Source organism: Taurulus bubalis (assembly GCF_910589615.1).
Source record: "Taurulus bubalis genome assembly, chromosome: 5".
In the NCBI taxonomy this organism is placed as follows: domain Eukaryota; kingdom Metazoa; phylum Chordata; class Actinopteri; order Perciformes; family Cottidae; genus Taurulus; species Taurulus bubalis.
The window spans coordinates 28,265,571-28,279,338 of NC_136593.1; the positions used below are offsets into that span (position 1 = coordinate 28,265,571).

At 45.8% G+C, this 13,768-nt stretch overlaps 2 protein-coding genes across 2 annotated transcripts; both read left to right on the forward strand.

Moving 5' to 3' along the window:
- Window positions 1–237: 237 nt before the first annotated feature.
- Window positions 238–8,371, forward strand: evc (EvC ciliary complex subunit 1; the record flags this gene model as incomplete). The annotated part of the gene is made up of 20 exons (XM_079218831.1): window positions 238–414; window positions 1,293–1,406; window positions 1,597–1,683; window positions 1,975–2,198; window positions 2,305–2,389; window positions 2,503–2,601; window positions 4,133–4,261; window positions 4,392–4,553; window positions 4,668–4,884; window positions 5,563–5,711; window positions 5,815–5,913; window positions 5,989–6,201; window positions 6,301–6,410; window positions 6,513–6,717; window positions 6,862–7,086; window positions 7,175–7,310; window positions 7,411–7,513; window positions 7,603–7,729; window positions 7,821–7,917; window positions 8,003–8,371. 20 exons carry the CDS (start codon window positions 238–240, stop codon window positions 8,143–8,145), a joined length of 2,901 nt encoding a protein of 966 aa, XP_079074957.1. The 3' UTR covers window positions 8,146–8,371.
- A 1,786-nt stretch (window positions 8,372–10,157) lies between these two features.
- LOC306736525 (major intrinsically disordered Notch2-binding receptor 1-like) lies at window positions 10,158–13,547 on the forward strand (the record flags this gene model as incomplete). Its single annotated transcript, XM_079218170.1, has 3 exons — window positions 10,158–12,128; window positions 12,488–12,703; window positions 13,353–13,547. The coding sequence occupies 3 exons, from the start codon at window positions 10,158–10,160 to the stop codon at window positions 13,545–13,547; spliced, it is 2,382 nt and encodes a 793-aa protein (XP_079074296.1).
- Window positions 13,548–13,768: the final 221 nt, after the last annotated feature.

Consider the following 13,768-nt stretch of genomic DNA (forward strand, 5'->3'; position numbering starts at 1 on the left):
CACCATTGGCTAACAGTCAGTCACACTGAGTTGGTCGTTTATGGGGGAGAAGATGTTTTTTGTTGGAAGAAGTAGTTTCACATTGTATGTTTCTAATGTTTGAGCGCGTGAAACCTGAAGAAGCACTTAAACCCGCGCGCGAGGGAAGAACCGTCGCGCTCCTCCAGATGAGTTATGAGTTATTCATGTTACGAGCAGAGCTGCATGAACTTTGAAGTTTGCCGACAGTGATGAGAGATGACGGATGAGCTGCTGGCGGGATGCGCCGCGGACCTGCTGGTGAGCTTCGCCGAGGCGCTGCGCGTGTCCGCGGGTCTGCTGGCCGCGGCCGCGAGCTGCGGGGGGCTTTCTGGGCTCGCGGCCGCGGCGCTGCTGTACGTCTTCTGCCTGAAGCCGCTGCTGCTGACCAGACAGGTGAGGACGCCATGCAGCCTCTTCTCCCTCCTGCGACACTCTCTCATCGTTTCACACGTGGTGTTGTGTAGCGTCACAATCAGGGTCATGTTGCACATACAAGGAGTTTGACTTGGTGAAAGGTGCATGACAATAAACATAGAATAAAACAATACAAATACATATATATTACATACAAATATAAGAACAATAAACATGCAATAATAGATAATAATACTAATAGATACATATGGTAAACAACAAACAGAGAACAAGTATATATTATACAATAAAAGTGGCAATTCTATAAGAAAATAAAAGATGTGCAAAGGTTTTTTTACATTGTACTGAGGATGTGATAGTTATTCTAGATGTTTGCTTATTTACGTTAGATTTGTTTATATATTTTGATAGCTTTTTCTTTTGATAGTTTTTTGTTTAGTTTAATTATTAGTTGTTGTCTAGTTTGCAGGTACAGGACCAGCATGCACCTGGCTTATATATAGCAGTAAGCAGGTACAGGACCAGCATGCACCTGGGCTTATATATAGGAGTAAGCAGGTACAGGACCAGCATGCACCTGGGCTTGTATATACAAGTAAGCAGGTATAGGACCAGCATGCATCTGGGGTTGTATATAGGTAATAAGCAGGTACAGGACCAGCATGCACCTGGGCTTATATATAGGAGTAAGCAGGTACAGGACCAGCATGCACCTGGGCTTGTATATACAAGTAAAATGAATTAAATGAAAATGCATTCTCCTGCCTGTGTAAACCACACTCTCATGGTGCGTCAGTGGCCTTTTGATGTATGTTTGTTTTTGATGTATTGGACAAATGTCCACGGCACTATTCCCCCCTTGGAGAGACTTATTTCTGGTGCGTCGTCCCGTTCAGGGCTACAACGCGAGGCGGCTGCTTGAGCCGGATGACGGGGAGTTGGACAACAACCAAAGTGACTGTGTGAGCAGCAGCAGAAAGGAGGCGCCGAGCGGCACCGCCCACGACAAGGTATTGTACTCTTTAACATCTAACACACGTCTGGGACTTGTTGTATCTTAAAACAGGTGGATGTTGTATGTGATAGGGATTATATAAACTAGTACATTTCTGACATACACATATACATTCATGCTTCATTCGGGGTTACCCATTTCTGATGTTTAACATCCCACTAACAGATTGCGTCTGTTTCCTCCAGGAGAAGAAGAAGCCGCCCGTCAGCAGTGATGTGGCTGCTTTTGCATCCAGAGCAAAGGTGGTTTATCCCATCAACCAAAAATACAGAGTAAGTGTCATAAATTTACAGCTTATCACCACGGTACACAAGGTAATAGTCTCTTCACAAAATAATAAATGCTTAATACATGGGCTTTTTTAAGAACAAATAAGTAAACTAAACAGTATTGCAGAAAAAGGATAAGCAATATTTGTGCTGTTTAATAGAAGTGGTGACAGAACAGAAAATAGTAAACGGTTGCTCACCAATCCCTGTGTTAGAAAGGTTAAATAGAGTAAGTTTCAATCAATTGGTTTATGATTACTTCACTTATCTGCAACTTTTCCCTGAATTTGTCAGCCTTTAGCAGACGGAGCGTCCAATCCATCACTGCATGAGCACTCCAAGTTGCCAGCAATGCCTAACGATGAGTCATCCTCCTCCACGGACGGAGAGTCTCTGAGTCAGGAGCAGGACAACGACGACAGCAGTCAGTTCATCTCGTCCTCGCTGTTCCCCAAGAGCCTGCAGAACCAGAGCTTCACCAGGGTCTCTCACTACCCACACACACTCACACAGCCGGGGTAGGAACCAGTAGCCTCTAACGGTTGAGCCATGCACCTTTATCTTACAGCAACTATGCACAAACCCAGTTCTCTGGAGGCAATAACACTCGTGCTATCTCTTCAGTTTTGAAGGTAGGATCAGCCTTTACTGTTTGGCCCTGCAGGACATCCAACAACACTGCTCCCAGCTTCAGGAAGACAAATGCCTGGTGCGTTTTTACCATTTTTCTTTAACAGTGTTATAATATTTATGTAGTATATGTTCTGTAGTGTGTCAAAGTTCAAAAGGCAAAAATGGTTGTTTTATTTTTTCCTGCTGTAGATGTTTCTCCAAATGGTCAAAATAATATTCAGTGGTCGTTTTCCAAAAGACAAAAATGATGCTGACTTCTCCAAGAATATTCTTCAAATGCAAGAAAAGGTAGGGCCAGAGCAGATGTCTATTATTGCATACATACATACATACATACATGCATACATACATACATACACATGCATGCATGCATGCATACATACATACATGCATGCATACATACATGCATACATACATACATGCATACATACATACATGCATGCATACATACATACATACATACATGCATACATACATGCATACATACATACATACATACGCATGCATGCATGCATACATACATACATGCATACATACATACATGCATACCAGTGTCGGAAATACACGAGGGCAAAGGGCAAAACTGCCCCTAAGAAATATAATTTTGCCCCTGATATCGCTAGGAGAGGGGCAAAAAATGCCCCCATAATTTCCTCTAATAATTATGATAATTTAATGAACTTAGAAATGTAATGAACTTAGAAATTAGAAATGCGCCGTCCGTGTTTAAATCAACCGTCTGGACTTCCTGTCACTCGTAGCGCTGTTGCGCAACACACAGGACAACATGCTGACACGCCGCTGCTCAAAGACGTTAGAAAAAGCATCAAACTGGCTGCTGGTCCTCTAGCAGCGCCGGAAGCGGCCGCCATTCAGACGCACTTCCTCGCGTGACATCCACCGAGCTGTGTGGCTACGGATAATATTATGAACCCAGACACGAGGGCGTTTTGGGGATTTCCACAAGTATGAAGCAGAAAGAGTGGATATTTCCATGGTGGAAGGCGTAAATGAAAACTGCTTGCACAGAGATAAGCCCCGCCCCCTCTTCGGCGCATCCAGCTCACTGACAACATTGATGACATGTTGGTCAGTTTGTCTGCTTGACAATCACATTTTGCTGCAATAAAAATGATGGAAGTGAGATGAAACTTGATCTTCTTAGATACAATATGTTGACGGAAGTTTTCCTTTGGGGACAATTTGCGGTGGAAAAAAGGGAATGAATCGCAATACTCAATATATCATAGTATCATGATAGTATAGAATCGAGGGACCTCTGGTGATTCCCACCCCTAGCAGGTACAACGTGATTAAGGTAACAAAAAAATCAATAAATATAATTTTGAATTATAAAAAAAAGTTATAATAGTTTAAAAAAATGTAACAACAATGAATTACTAGAAAGAAATAAGAATACAATTCAATTTGATTGTCTGATTTCTGTTTTCTGTTTGTTCTTTTGTTTAAAAAATCAAAGAAAACACTTTGAATCTGTAGACTACTGCCTAATAGTCTTATTGTTGCCATTTGATGATATGCTCATATAGTGTAAGCCTAAATAAGTATATTTATTATTTTGAACAAAGGTTAAATGTTATTTCACAACTTTCAAAAAGTGCCCCCAATTTTTATTAAAATGCCCCTGGATTTCAGTCGGTGGGGGCAAAAATTGACCCCTAAAAGATATGTAAATGTCATACATACATACATACATACATACGTACATGCATGCATGCATACATACGTACATGCATGCATACATACATGCATAAATACATGCATACATACATACATCTGTTGTCATCTGTCATTTCAGGAACTGAATGAGCTGAAGAAACCGTTGCCTACAGGCCACACTGCCGGTGAGAAAAAGGATGATGCTCCCTGTACTTTGGAGGAAATAGAGCGCGCTCAGAAGGATCTTCTTGAACATGGCCTTCAAGTGGTAAAAATGAGGAGAAACCCCCAGAGAGAAAATAATTTAACAGTTACCCTAGTACTCCTTATATACTAAGTTCATGAGTATTTACACTGACCGTTCAGAAGGGAAAGCTAATATCCGTGTCTCTTCACAGTCCAGATGTTTCAGCAAACAGGTGGAGGACTTGTGCCAGCATCTGCTGAAGAAGATCAGCATTTTCTCTCCAGACGAGGCCCAGGATGTGATTCTCTCTCTCACCCAGAGTCTTCTGTTGGTAGAAACCCACCTGGTGAACACACAGGAAGATGATCTCAAGGTAAAGCCAGGCTCGTTATTCGTTACCACGCCATTCATTCTGCTTCTCATCCCTCGTGTCGTCGTGCGAGGAACTGGATACCCGAAAGGAAAATGTATTTTCCTCTTCTCTCAGGGTATTCAGCAGAAGTTGTTGTGGTGGGAGGAGCTGACGGGGCTTCTTCAGTCCCAGCCTGTGTTGCTGAACCGGGAGGCGTCTCTGAGGCAGGGCTTGATAGCGACAACACTGGAGCAGCTGACGAGCGACGACGTCTTGACTTTCAGCCACATGGAAAAGATTCTTTCAGAGGTTCAGGCCACTCTGACCGAAGGCCTTCAGCAGTGCACTGAGGGTGAGGAGAGTCACGGGAACATTTCAGATTCATCTCCGGCAATTCACTGCAACGCACAGTCTTTTTAGTAAGTTTAGGAAAGCAGTTATCCAAATACTGACCAAGGTTTAGTGTGTGTAACTAGTTTCTGGTGGCAAGTAGCAGTAGACAATGTCTAGCATACTTTTCAACCATAAATAGACCATTTTCTGGGAATCCTCCTTAAATCAAGTCAGGTTCTTTCAGGACAGAATATCTTTTGCACTATTCCTGTACCGAGACTCTTGTGCAACTAAAAACTGTTTACATTAGTTAGACAATGTGCTTCATCCTCTGTGTCTATTTTACTTTTCTGTTGTGTTTTTATCCCTCTTGTGGGTGAGTGATAGTGGAAAATGAACAATGAAGGTAATATTTTATGTTGGTGCTTCAGAATGAAAGAAAGGATTATTGCAAGACATGTGTGTTTAACAACTTTATTGGTGAAAATGTATCATAGAACATCATAGAGGTGTTTTCACTGTCAGTAGCCTCATTAGATTATAAAACCTCTTGGGTTGGTACATTATTCTTGTAATTCATTCACTACAAGAACAATCTATGTTAACGATCATTCATAACTTCCAGCTGGCTTTACAAACTGCAGTTATTTCCCAAATGCTCAACTAGTCAAAGCTCATACCAAAGTTGATGTTCCAGAGTGCACGAGGAAGACGAAGGAGCTGGTGGATGAAAAGTGCAGCAGAATGGAGTCCAAAAGGAAGAAGCTTTTGAGGAGCCAGACCAAGGAGAAGAGCGGCACCCTGGAGCTGAAACGGACTCACAGCGACCTGCAGCAGCTCACCAAGGTCTCCCTCACCTCAATATGTAGATCTGGGGTTACTGATATATAATAAATAGGCCTATACACTGACACTGGTATCCAAGTCTGAAGTGTAACCTTTCCTCCAGGTGTACCAGGAGCTGCTGGTGAAACACAGGCAGCAGATGTGTGACTTGGAGCAGCAGCAGGACAGCAGGGTGGCTGAAGCGCTCTGCGACCATTGGAAGGTGAAAGATCCAAAACTGCATTTTGTATTTGTGCGCTTACTTTATTCTTACTTATTCTTTTTTGTGTATCTGCAGAAGCTCCGTGCCTCCTGGTCCAAGAGGCTCGGAGATCTAGCCAAGGATGTTTTCCTCACCTCGGTCCCGGCCCAGTCGAGGGTCTCTGCTGAGCGCTGCGAGGAGCTGTGGGCGGATCTGGAGCAGGAGCTGGCTGCACAGCTGCAGCAAGCAGAGTGCACCACCAAGCTGCAGCTGGAGGACGTGAGGGCTCAGCTGGACCACGATGGACAGGTAGACACCAGCTGGCGAATCAGATGCATGCACATCTTAAATGCATGCACATCTTAAACTTGCGAGAAGCTTTTTCTAACTGAGCCTCTTCTGCTGCAGGTGTGGAATGAGGAGATGGCTCTGGTGCAGGCCTGTCTCAAACATTTGAGTGAGCAACAGATGACGATCCTCCGGGCCATGGTGGCCAGACAGAGCTACACACTCAACAGGTGAGATTACCTGATGTACAGCACACACACATCCACTTGTGCAGTATTTAAATCAATGTTTATGAGTTATTCGGACATTTTGCAATCTGATCTTCTTCTCAGCCACGTGGGAAGGTTGATGGAGAAGAAACACGAGCACCTGTTGGGGGCGGTGCAGAGGCACTTTGTGGTCAGGCACTTCTGTCTGCACATGCTGAAGGAGATGAGGCTGTCCAAGCTGAAGGCACTCTCTCAGACCGATTTCAGAGCCGGGATGATGGAAGAGGCCAGGAAAGCCAGCCAGCCCTGTGTCGATTTAACTCTCAAGGTGGGAAAGAATGTATTCTTTTTATTAATGCATTATTGTAAGCACCTCAAAACCATCACACACTACAATATGTCTCCTATTCACCTGTCTAACATACGAGTTCCCAGCAGACTGAACACTATTCGTGTCCCATGCCCATCGCAGAGTAGCAGCGCCAGCCTCGCACAGAGGCATCTGGGCCCGGAGAGTCAGCTGGTCGGCCACAGCTTCCAGCAGGAGTTCCTGTCTGAACTGGAAACGGGGATGGAGCTCCTCCAGAGCCACGCGCAGCTGGTGGTCGGCAACACCCTCAGCCACGCCATCCAACAGGCGATGGAGAGCCCGCCCACGCAGCCGCAGACTCCTCCAGAACAGGAGGTCGGCCTGAAGGTTGGCGTTTGTGTTGTGAATTAGAATCATCTTTCTACTGCAGGTGCGTTTGCTCAGCAGCTCAGAGTAACGCTTGTTTCCTCGTCAGCCGCACCTGACGGAGGCGGCCTCGGAGAGCGTGTACGTGACCAAAGATTCTCTCACTGCTCTGGTCCAAAGCTACTATTCCCACCTGAAGGACATCATCCACACAACAGAGCAGGATCAGTTTAGCATAAACCAGGGTGAGAGGACGGTCACCACACACATGCACATGTTTACGTCTGTATAAAAAACCCTTAAAGTTACAACATCAACTGTGTGTTGTTGTTACTGTTCCCTCAGAGGTGAATGAGAGGCGAGAGGGCAGCAGTCAGCTGAGCAGATCCTTGCTGAGGGAGCTGGTGAACTGGGGAAAGAAACCCACCTCTGCTGAGTTTCAACAGAGGTGCAGCAACCGTGCACCACTTAGTCTGCACGACACACTTCTGTAGGTCTTAGATACATGAAATGCAAATATTTTTTTGTGTGTCTCAGGGTTGAACTCCACAAAGGCAGGCTGCTGGAGCAGTGTGACCTTGACCAGGACATGACATACGAGGAGCTGAGGCAGAAGAAAGTCGCCCAGGATCAGAACATGGAACGGATCAAAGCACAGCTGCTGGTTCGTATGTTTTTCTGTGATTCCCTGCACGACTTCATTTACGATCGTGCACGGACATTTTCAGTGAGCACTGCGTTGTTGTGTCCATTAGGAGGCAGAAGAAAGCTTCATATCGGAGCTGGCAGCCTTGGCCCGGGTGTCTCTCCACAGTCCAGACCCAGAACCCAGCGCTGAAGAGGACGACGCTGGTAAGCGCCTTTTTAGTCGGATAGTAAATATATGTGCGCAGCATTCTCCTCTGGCCCTGTCCTTCATGCTGTCATTTGTCAACAGGTGTTGAGAGTGCAGCGACATTGGACCTGCTGGCCCTGAACCCTGCATTAGATCCAGCCTTGAATCCTTCACTGACGCCAACCTTTGTGTCTCCAGTGGTGAAATCAAAGAAGAAAAGAGACCGAGAATCTCGTCTCAGCTGAAACTTCAACACAGGAATGTTTACACACGTCAATTTACTCTTATTATCAGTGAGGCTGTAAAGCCAATTCTGGTCTGCTTGTACCAACTCGGTCGTTAGGAGGGAATCTTTTCCTAATTTATGTAAAGGTGGACTGTCCAGTCTAAGTTAAAATGTTTCTGTGCTAGAAGTAGGTCACTGAAATGTTGCAACCATCAGTTTTCCTCGATTACTAGATACTTTTGTAAAAGTGCAGTGAAATAATAAAAAAGAGAAAACAAAAGCAGATTATGTTTTGAAATCATTATTTAACTTGTGTGCTTGTCCCCCTGGTGTGCAGCCTGGCAGTAATACATTCCTGTCCTGCACCTGCACCCACACACACGGCTCATTCCCTGCATTGATTCCTGAGTATATGGGATGATGGATGGGCTCCTCTGTGCGTTGTTGGATGAATTAGAGATGTCCATTCTGATTGTAGCGGAGTGCTACCACTCGCCGATGAAAGCCGTGCCCTTCTCCCACTCTAATGGAGTTTTAAGTACAACCCTTTATGGATGATAATGCAGAGTAATGGTGAAAAGTCTGGGAGGGCTGAAGTCTGGCAGACAGTTCTGTGTGCAGGCAGCAGGTAATTTCCTTCAGCTCTTATAGCGTACTGTCACTTTGGAGTGTCAATTATCAAACATCAATTTTTAATCTGCCCTTTATTCCGATGCTCAATTTGCACACACAACCAATTACTGCTATGGCACCCTGAGAACATATGCTCCTGGGCTTGACCTACTCGTACACACCGGTGTGTGTGTGTGGCCAGCGGGGTGATTTCCTCCCATGTATCAATCAGAAAGGAGAGCGCACTGTTGACTTTGCACGTGTCGGCGCTCGCCTCTCGATAGGGGGAAACCGTTTGGATGTATTTTGAGGTCCCTTAGGGGACTGCAAGGACTTGTGGGAAGATGACCTGATTTCTAAGTCTCTCCTCTCCTGCCTGGGCTGTGGGCTAGTTGCTGCTACAAACAGAGAAAACCACTAAAGCAGTGCACGAGCCGCCCCGGATCTATTAGCAGTATGGACTCACTATCGGCGTAACACTGGATTGTATTTGTCATCTTTCATGGACGCCTGACTTCATCTGGCACCAGATTCAGGTAGGTGGAAACACTCACTGGCTACACCTTTGGGTGAGATGTTAACCCACATTGCATTGACAACACTGTAACTGGCGTTGTCCCAGTTGATGATGCTCAAAAGGCGGATCGACTCTCCAAGAATAAAACCTGCATGTCCTCATCTCCAGATGGAATAAAGTAACTGAACGCCACTTTATTCATCTAGCACGTGTCTGGTAAAGTGGCCACTCTGCCCTCGAGGGTTGTTCATAGAAATGAGAAGATAAAAAATGTCCATTGAGGAGGAGATGTGCGCAGTGTGACGGCGTCATCAGGTCAGATGATCAGTTATTTTAGGGCTCAAAAATAAGGTCGCTTTCCAAATTCCCCACTCAGAGCTTTTTTAATCTGAGCTGAAAATGTCTTATCTACTTCTAATGTCGCCGATTTACATGATTATATGCTGCCTATGAAACAAGATCACATCTGAAACACTGATATTGGACCTATGTGAAACTAAGTTTAATCATTAAAAAAATGTTTTTATACAAAACGTCCAGTTTACTACCAGCGTGTTATATTATCAACATGCTATATGAGAGCATGAGTAATGATCTATAATATACATATATATAGGTACATATAATAAGGTGTGTGTGTATATATATATATGTGTTTACATAATAATACAACACATAGTCAATACATAATATCCATTGGTATACGTTCATGAAAAGAAAAGATGTTTTTACATCAAAGGAAGAGAGAATGTGTTGTTTGTTTTACTTGTGATATTAACGTGTGTTTATTTATCTTTTATCTTGTCTTGTGTGTGTTTTGTAAATCCCTTTGAAATAAAAGGTGCTCTACACATAAGGTTGGCCTCACTAACGGCCTGCTTTCCTCCCCCAGGTGAGTAGTCATGGCTAACCTGCAGCAGGAATACCCCGGGGTCCTTCTGGAGATCCTGGAGGAGCTGGCCAATATGCGCCAATGGCTGACCTTCCAGGATCTCTGCCGCATGGTCAGCACCCGCTTTGACCTGGAGAACCTCGTGGAGCTCCGGAGTCTCCTCTTTGCCGCCGCCAGCCAGGACCCCTGTTTCCCGGCTACTCTCTTCCGAGATCGAGTTTCCACAAGAGGCCAGGGGCTTTCACCCATAGGCGTCGCTGCTGACATCGTAACGATCTTCAATCTCATCCAGATGACGGGTGGCGCTGATGACAGCCAACCAATGAGAGCGCAGACGGTCCTCCCTGTCGACCAATCCCCAAACCCCGGTCTGAGCGTTTCTGGCGGAGGACGAGCGCGTGCCCACTCTGACTCCAGTGCCGGGCCGATCGATCAGCACTTGCTGTTTCCCAGATCTAATTACTCCACTCACAAGCGAGCCAGTCTTCCCCCCGATCCTACTTCTCTTGTGTCCCCCTCTCCAATCAGAGCGAGGGCGGTGTCTTTCGACTTGCCTCCCACCACACATTTATACCCGAGTGGTCAAAGCCCCGACGAGGTTATGAAGAACATCTACCTGCCGTTGGAGACGGACAGCGAGTCGAGTGGAGATTCTGCGCCCATGGAGGTTTTTGAAGATGAACAGGGATCGTCTGTCGACAAGAAGAGGAACATCTTTAAGAAGGACTTCCATAACCAGCCGCCTCTAATACCCCAGGTGACTGTTAACAGTGAGTCTCCCAGTCCTAACAAGGTTGAGAACGGCTTCGACAATCACAGCTTTGAGACTATCCCAAATCCTTACCCAACACGAGCAACAGTTAACCGATCGCCAGAGCAGAGGGCTAAACACGAGAGCCTTGATGACCTACAGGCCTCCACTTACTTCGGACCGCGGCGAATCCCAGATTGGTCCCCCCGGCACCTTCAACCTCAAAGGAACAAGAGGCCCATCTGGAGCAACAAGAGTCACAGTCTGGAGGACCGGATAGGCCTCAGCATTGGAATGGGGATGGAATCACAAGGGGGGCAACTTCCAAGACGATCAACCCCTGCGATCAGCATATTGGGGTCCTCGGGATGCGAGAGCGGGGATAGTGGATTGCCAAGTGGAGGCGATGGAGTCAAAGCTCAAGGGACCCAGACTGACCCACCAGATACCCGGCGCCTCCGTAGCCTCGTCCACGCCGACCGCTTCTCCTTCATGACCTCGTTAGACGACCCTGACATCGGCGAGGACGACATCAGTGCCATCTTTCGTTTCTTGGACGACATAAGCATGTGCGGTTCCACGGGAGTCCTGCACCCCAGCGACGGATCAGGGGCGCTAAACCAGGACACCCACGAGGCCAGACGTGGCCGCCTAGGTCAACTCTCAAGGCTTTTCCACTCTCTGGAAAGCACCGACGACGGGCTCAAGTCCAGCGTCTGTAAGCTGCTGCTGCGAATGAGCCAGATAGAAAGACAACTGGATTCACTGAATGACGTAAAGGCTGAGATCTCCCAGGTACTGTCTGCTCTGCAGCGGCTGGATGAAAAGATCCAGCAGCCTATCGTCGGTAATGGACAACGCACCGGTGGGCGATGGCTGGAGCCTCTCAGTGGCGTCTCCTCTTTCATGGGCCTCCCTATAACCCCTTCTGAGTCGTCAGAGCCTCAGCCTCTGTCTGTGTCTGAGCATCTGTTTCCAGGGATCAGCACCAGCAGTCTGGACTGGAACCGGTGGAACACTCCCGGGGAGCTCACGGAGAGCAGCGACGATCAGGCGGACTCACAGGCGGGGAAAGAAGGGATGAAAGACGCGTCGTCTCGCCGTGCCTCCAAAACGCAGCCGGAAGAGAAAAAACTGTCTGATTCCAAAGAGCTGAACGTCTCCAACTCTGCAAGAGACTGGACCGTGTCCTTCTCCAAAAGTAAAGACGGCCAATCTTCACATGGAAAGGTAGAGTACTTTTACTATATGTTCCCTGATGCATGAAGCATGAACTGTTCGATGAGAGATGAGTATCATCAACAGGGATAAATGTCTATAGTGTGACCACATGGGTTTGGCCTGAAGCTGCTGGTCTGCTGTAGACTGAGAGTTAGTGGTCGGTTGACTATTAAGGCCACTTTGTGGGTTTAAACCTTTACAATGAACGCTCCAAGTTTCCAGTTGTTTACTGTTATATGCACAACAATTACAAACAAGTAAAGAGTGAGAATGAAATGGAAGACACGCAAAGAAACATTTTAAAGGTTAACATAGCTTTTGTATAATAATACAGAATCAAATCTGTGTTTGGCCCATTTTCCTTCTAGGCAGATCAGTCAGGCAGCACGACTAACCTCATCTCCAAAAAGTCCAGCCTGGTGGAACAAGTCTTTAACTCGTCCCTGTTCCGCCACAAAGACCCCAGTCTGACCGGTGGCTTGACCTCGGGGAGGATCCTGGACCCCAGGATGTCTGCGGGGAGGGGAAGGCCCATCTGGACCGTGGACGACCGAGAGGCACGGATCTCCCCCATGGACCTACAGGTGAGATCTGCTGACTTTGAAAAGTTCGTCAGTTCAACACATTGAATCCAATTCTGTTTCCTAGCATATCGTTTGTATGAAGTCAGTGTTCATTCACTTCTTAAAACCCATTTTTATAGAATTGCTTTTAAGTGATGTCGTCCTTTTGTGTCCTTTTATGATCTATGATGCAGTTATTTTGTTCCCCTGTTTTTGTTTGTATATTTTATTTATTTGTTTGTTTCTTTTCTACTCCATTTGCTCTTTTTGGTTATTTGTTGGGTTTTGTTGTTGTAGTTTACCGGCATTTAAGTTATGTCTTCTTTGCTTCTCTGTAGAGCTCTTTGTAAACCTAGTTGTTAAAGGTGCTGTATAAATAAAGTTATTATTATTATTATTATTGGTTTTAGTCTATAAATAAGTAAATGTAATACGTTTTCTGGATTGATTAGTACAAACTTTTTATATTTTTTTATACTTTGATAAACATCCTCCAAGCTCAAGAAAAGTGGGGTTAGTCAAACACAATTATTGTCATGAAATGGCACATCACAGATAAATGATTAAAGAACAATTTTCTTTTACATCTTAGATTAGATGATGATTTGTATGTAATCTACATGAGTGTATAACTGCTTTAATAACCTCTAAATGGCCTCGCGTTACTCAGACCCAGGAGTCTCTGAACCCCAACAACGTGGAGTTCTGGATGGACGACATTTACACTCCCGGCTACGACGCTCTCCTCCGGCGCAAAGAGGCGGACCTCCGCCGGGCCAAGGTCTGCAAGATGGCTGCTCTCATCGCCACTGCAGTGGTCATCATTATCATCATCGTCGTTCCCCTGTGCACCATCAAGTCATGAAGACCTTTGCAGCCCACATTGTTGCCTGCCACACATGTGCTGTACCTGCACGCCAATCTCATGGAGATAGTCGCTGACTGACACTCGGTTAACAACCAGTAACTCTTTACACGTCTCTGCATGCAGCACCATTATTTATGATACTTCAAAATCAGACTCAAGTCACTCCGTCTTGCAGTTAATGCACATTGTAAGTAATCTCTCATGTTAAGGTTATTTTC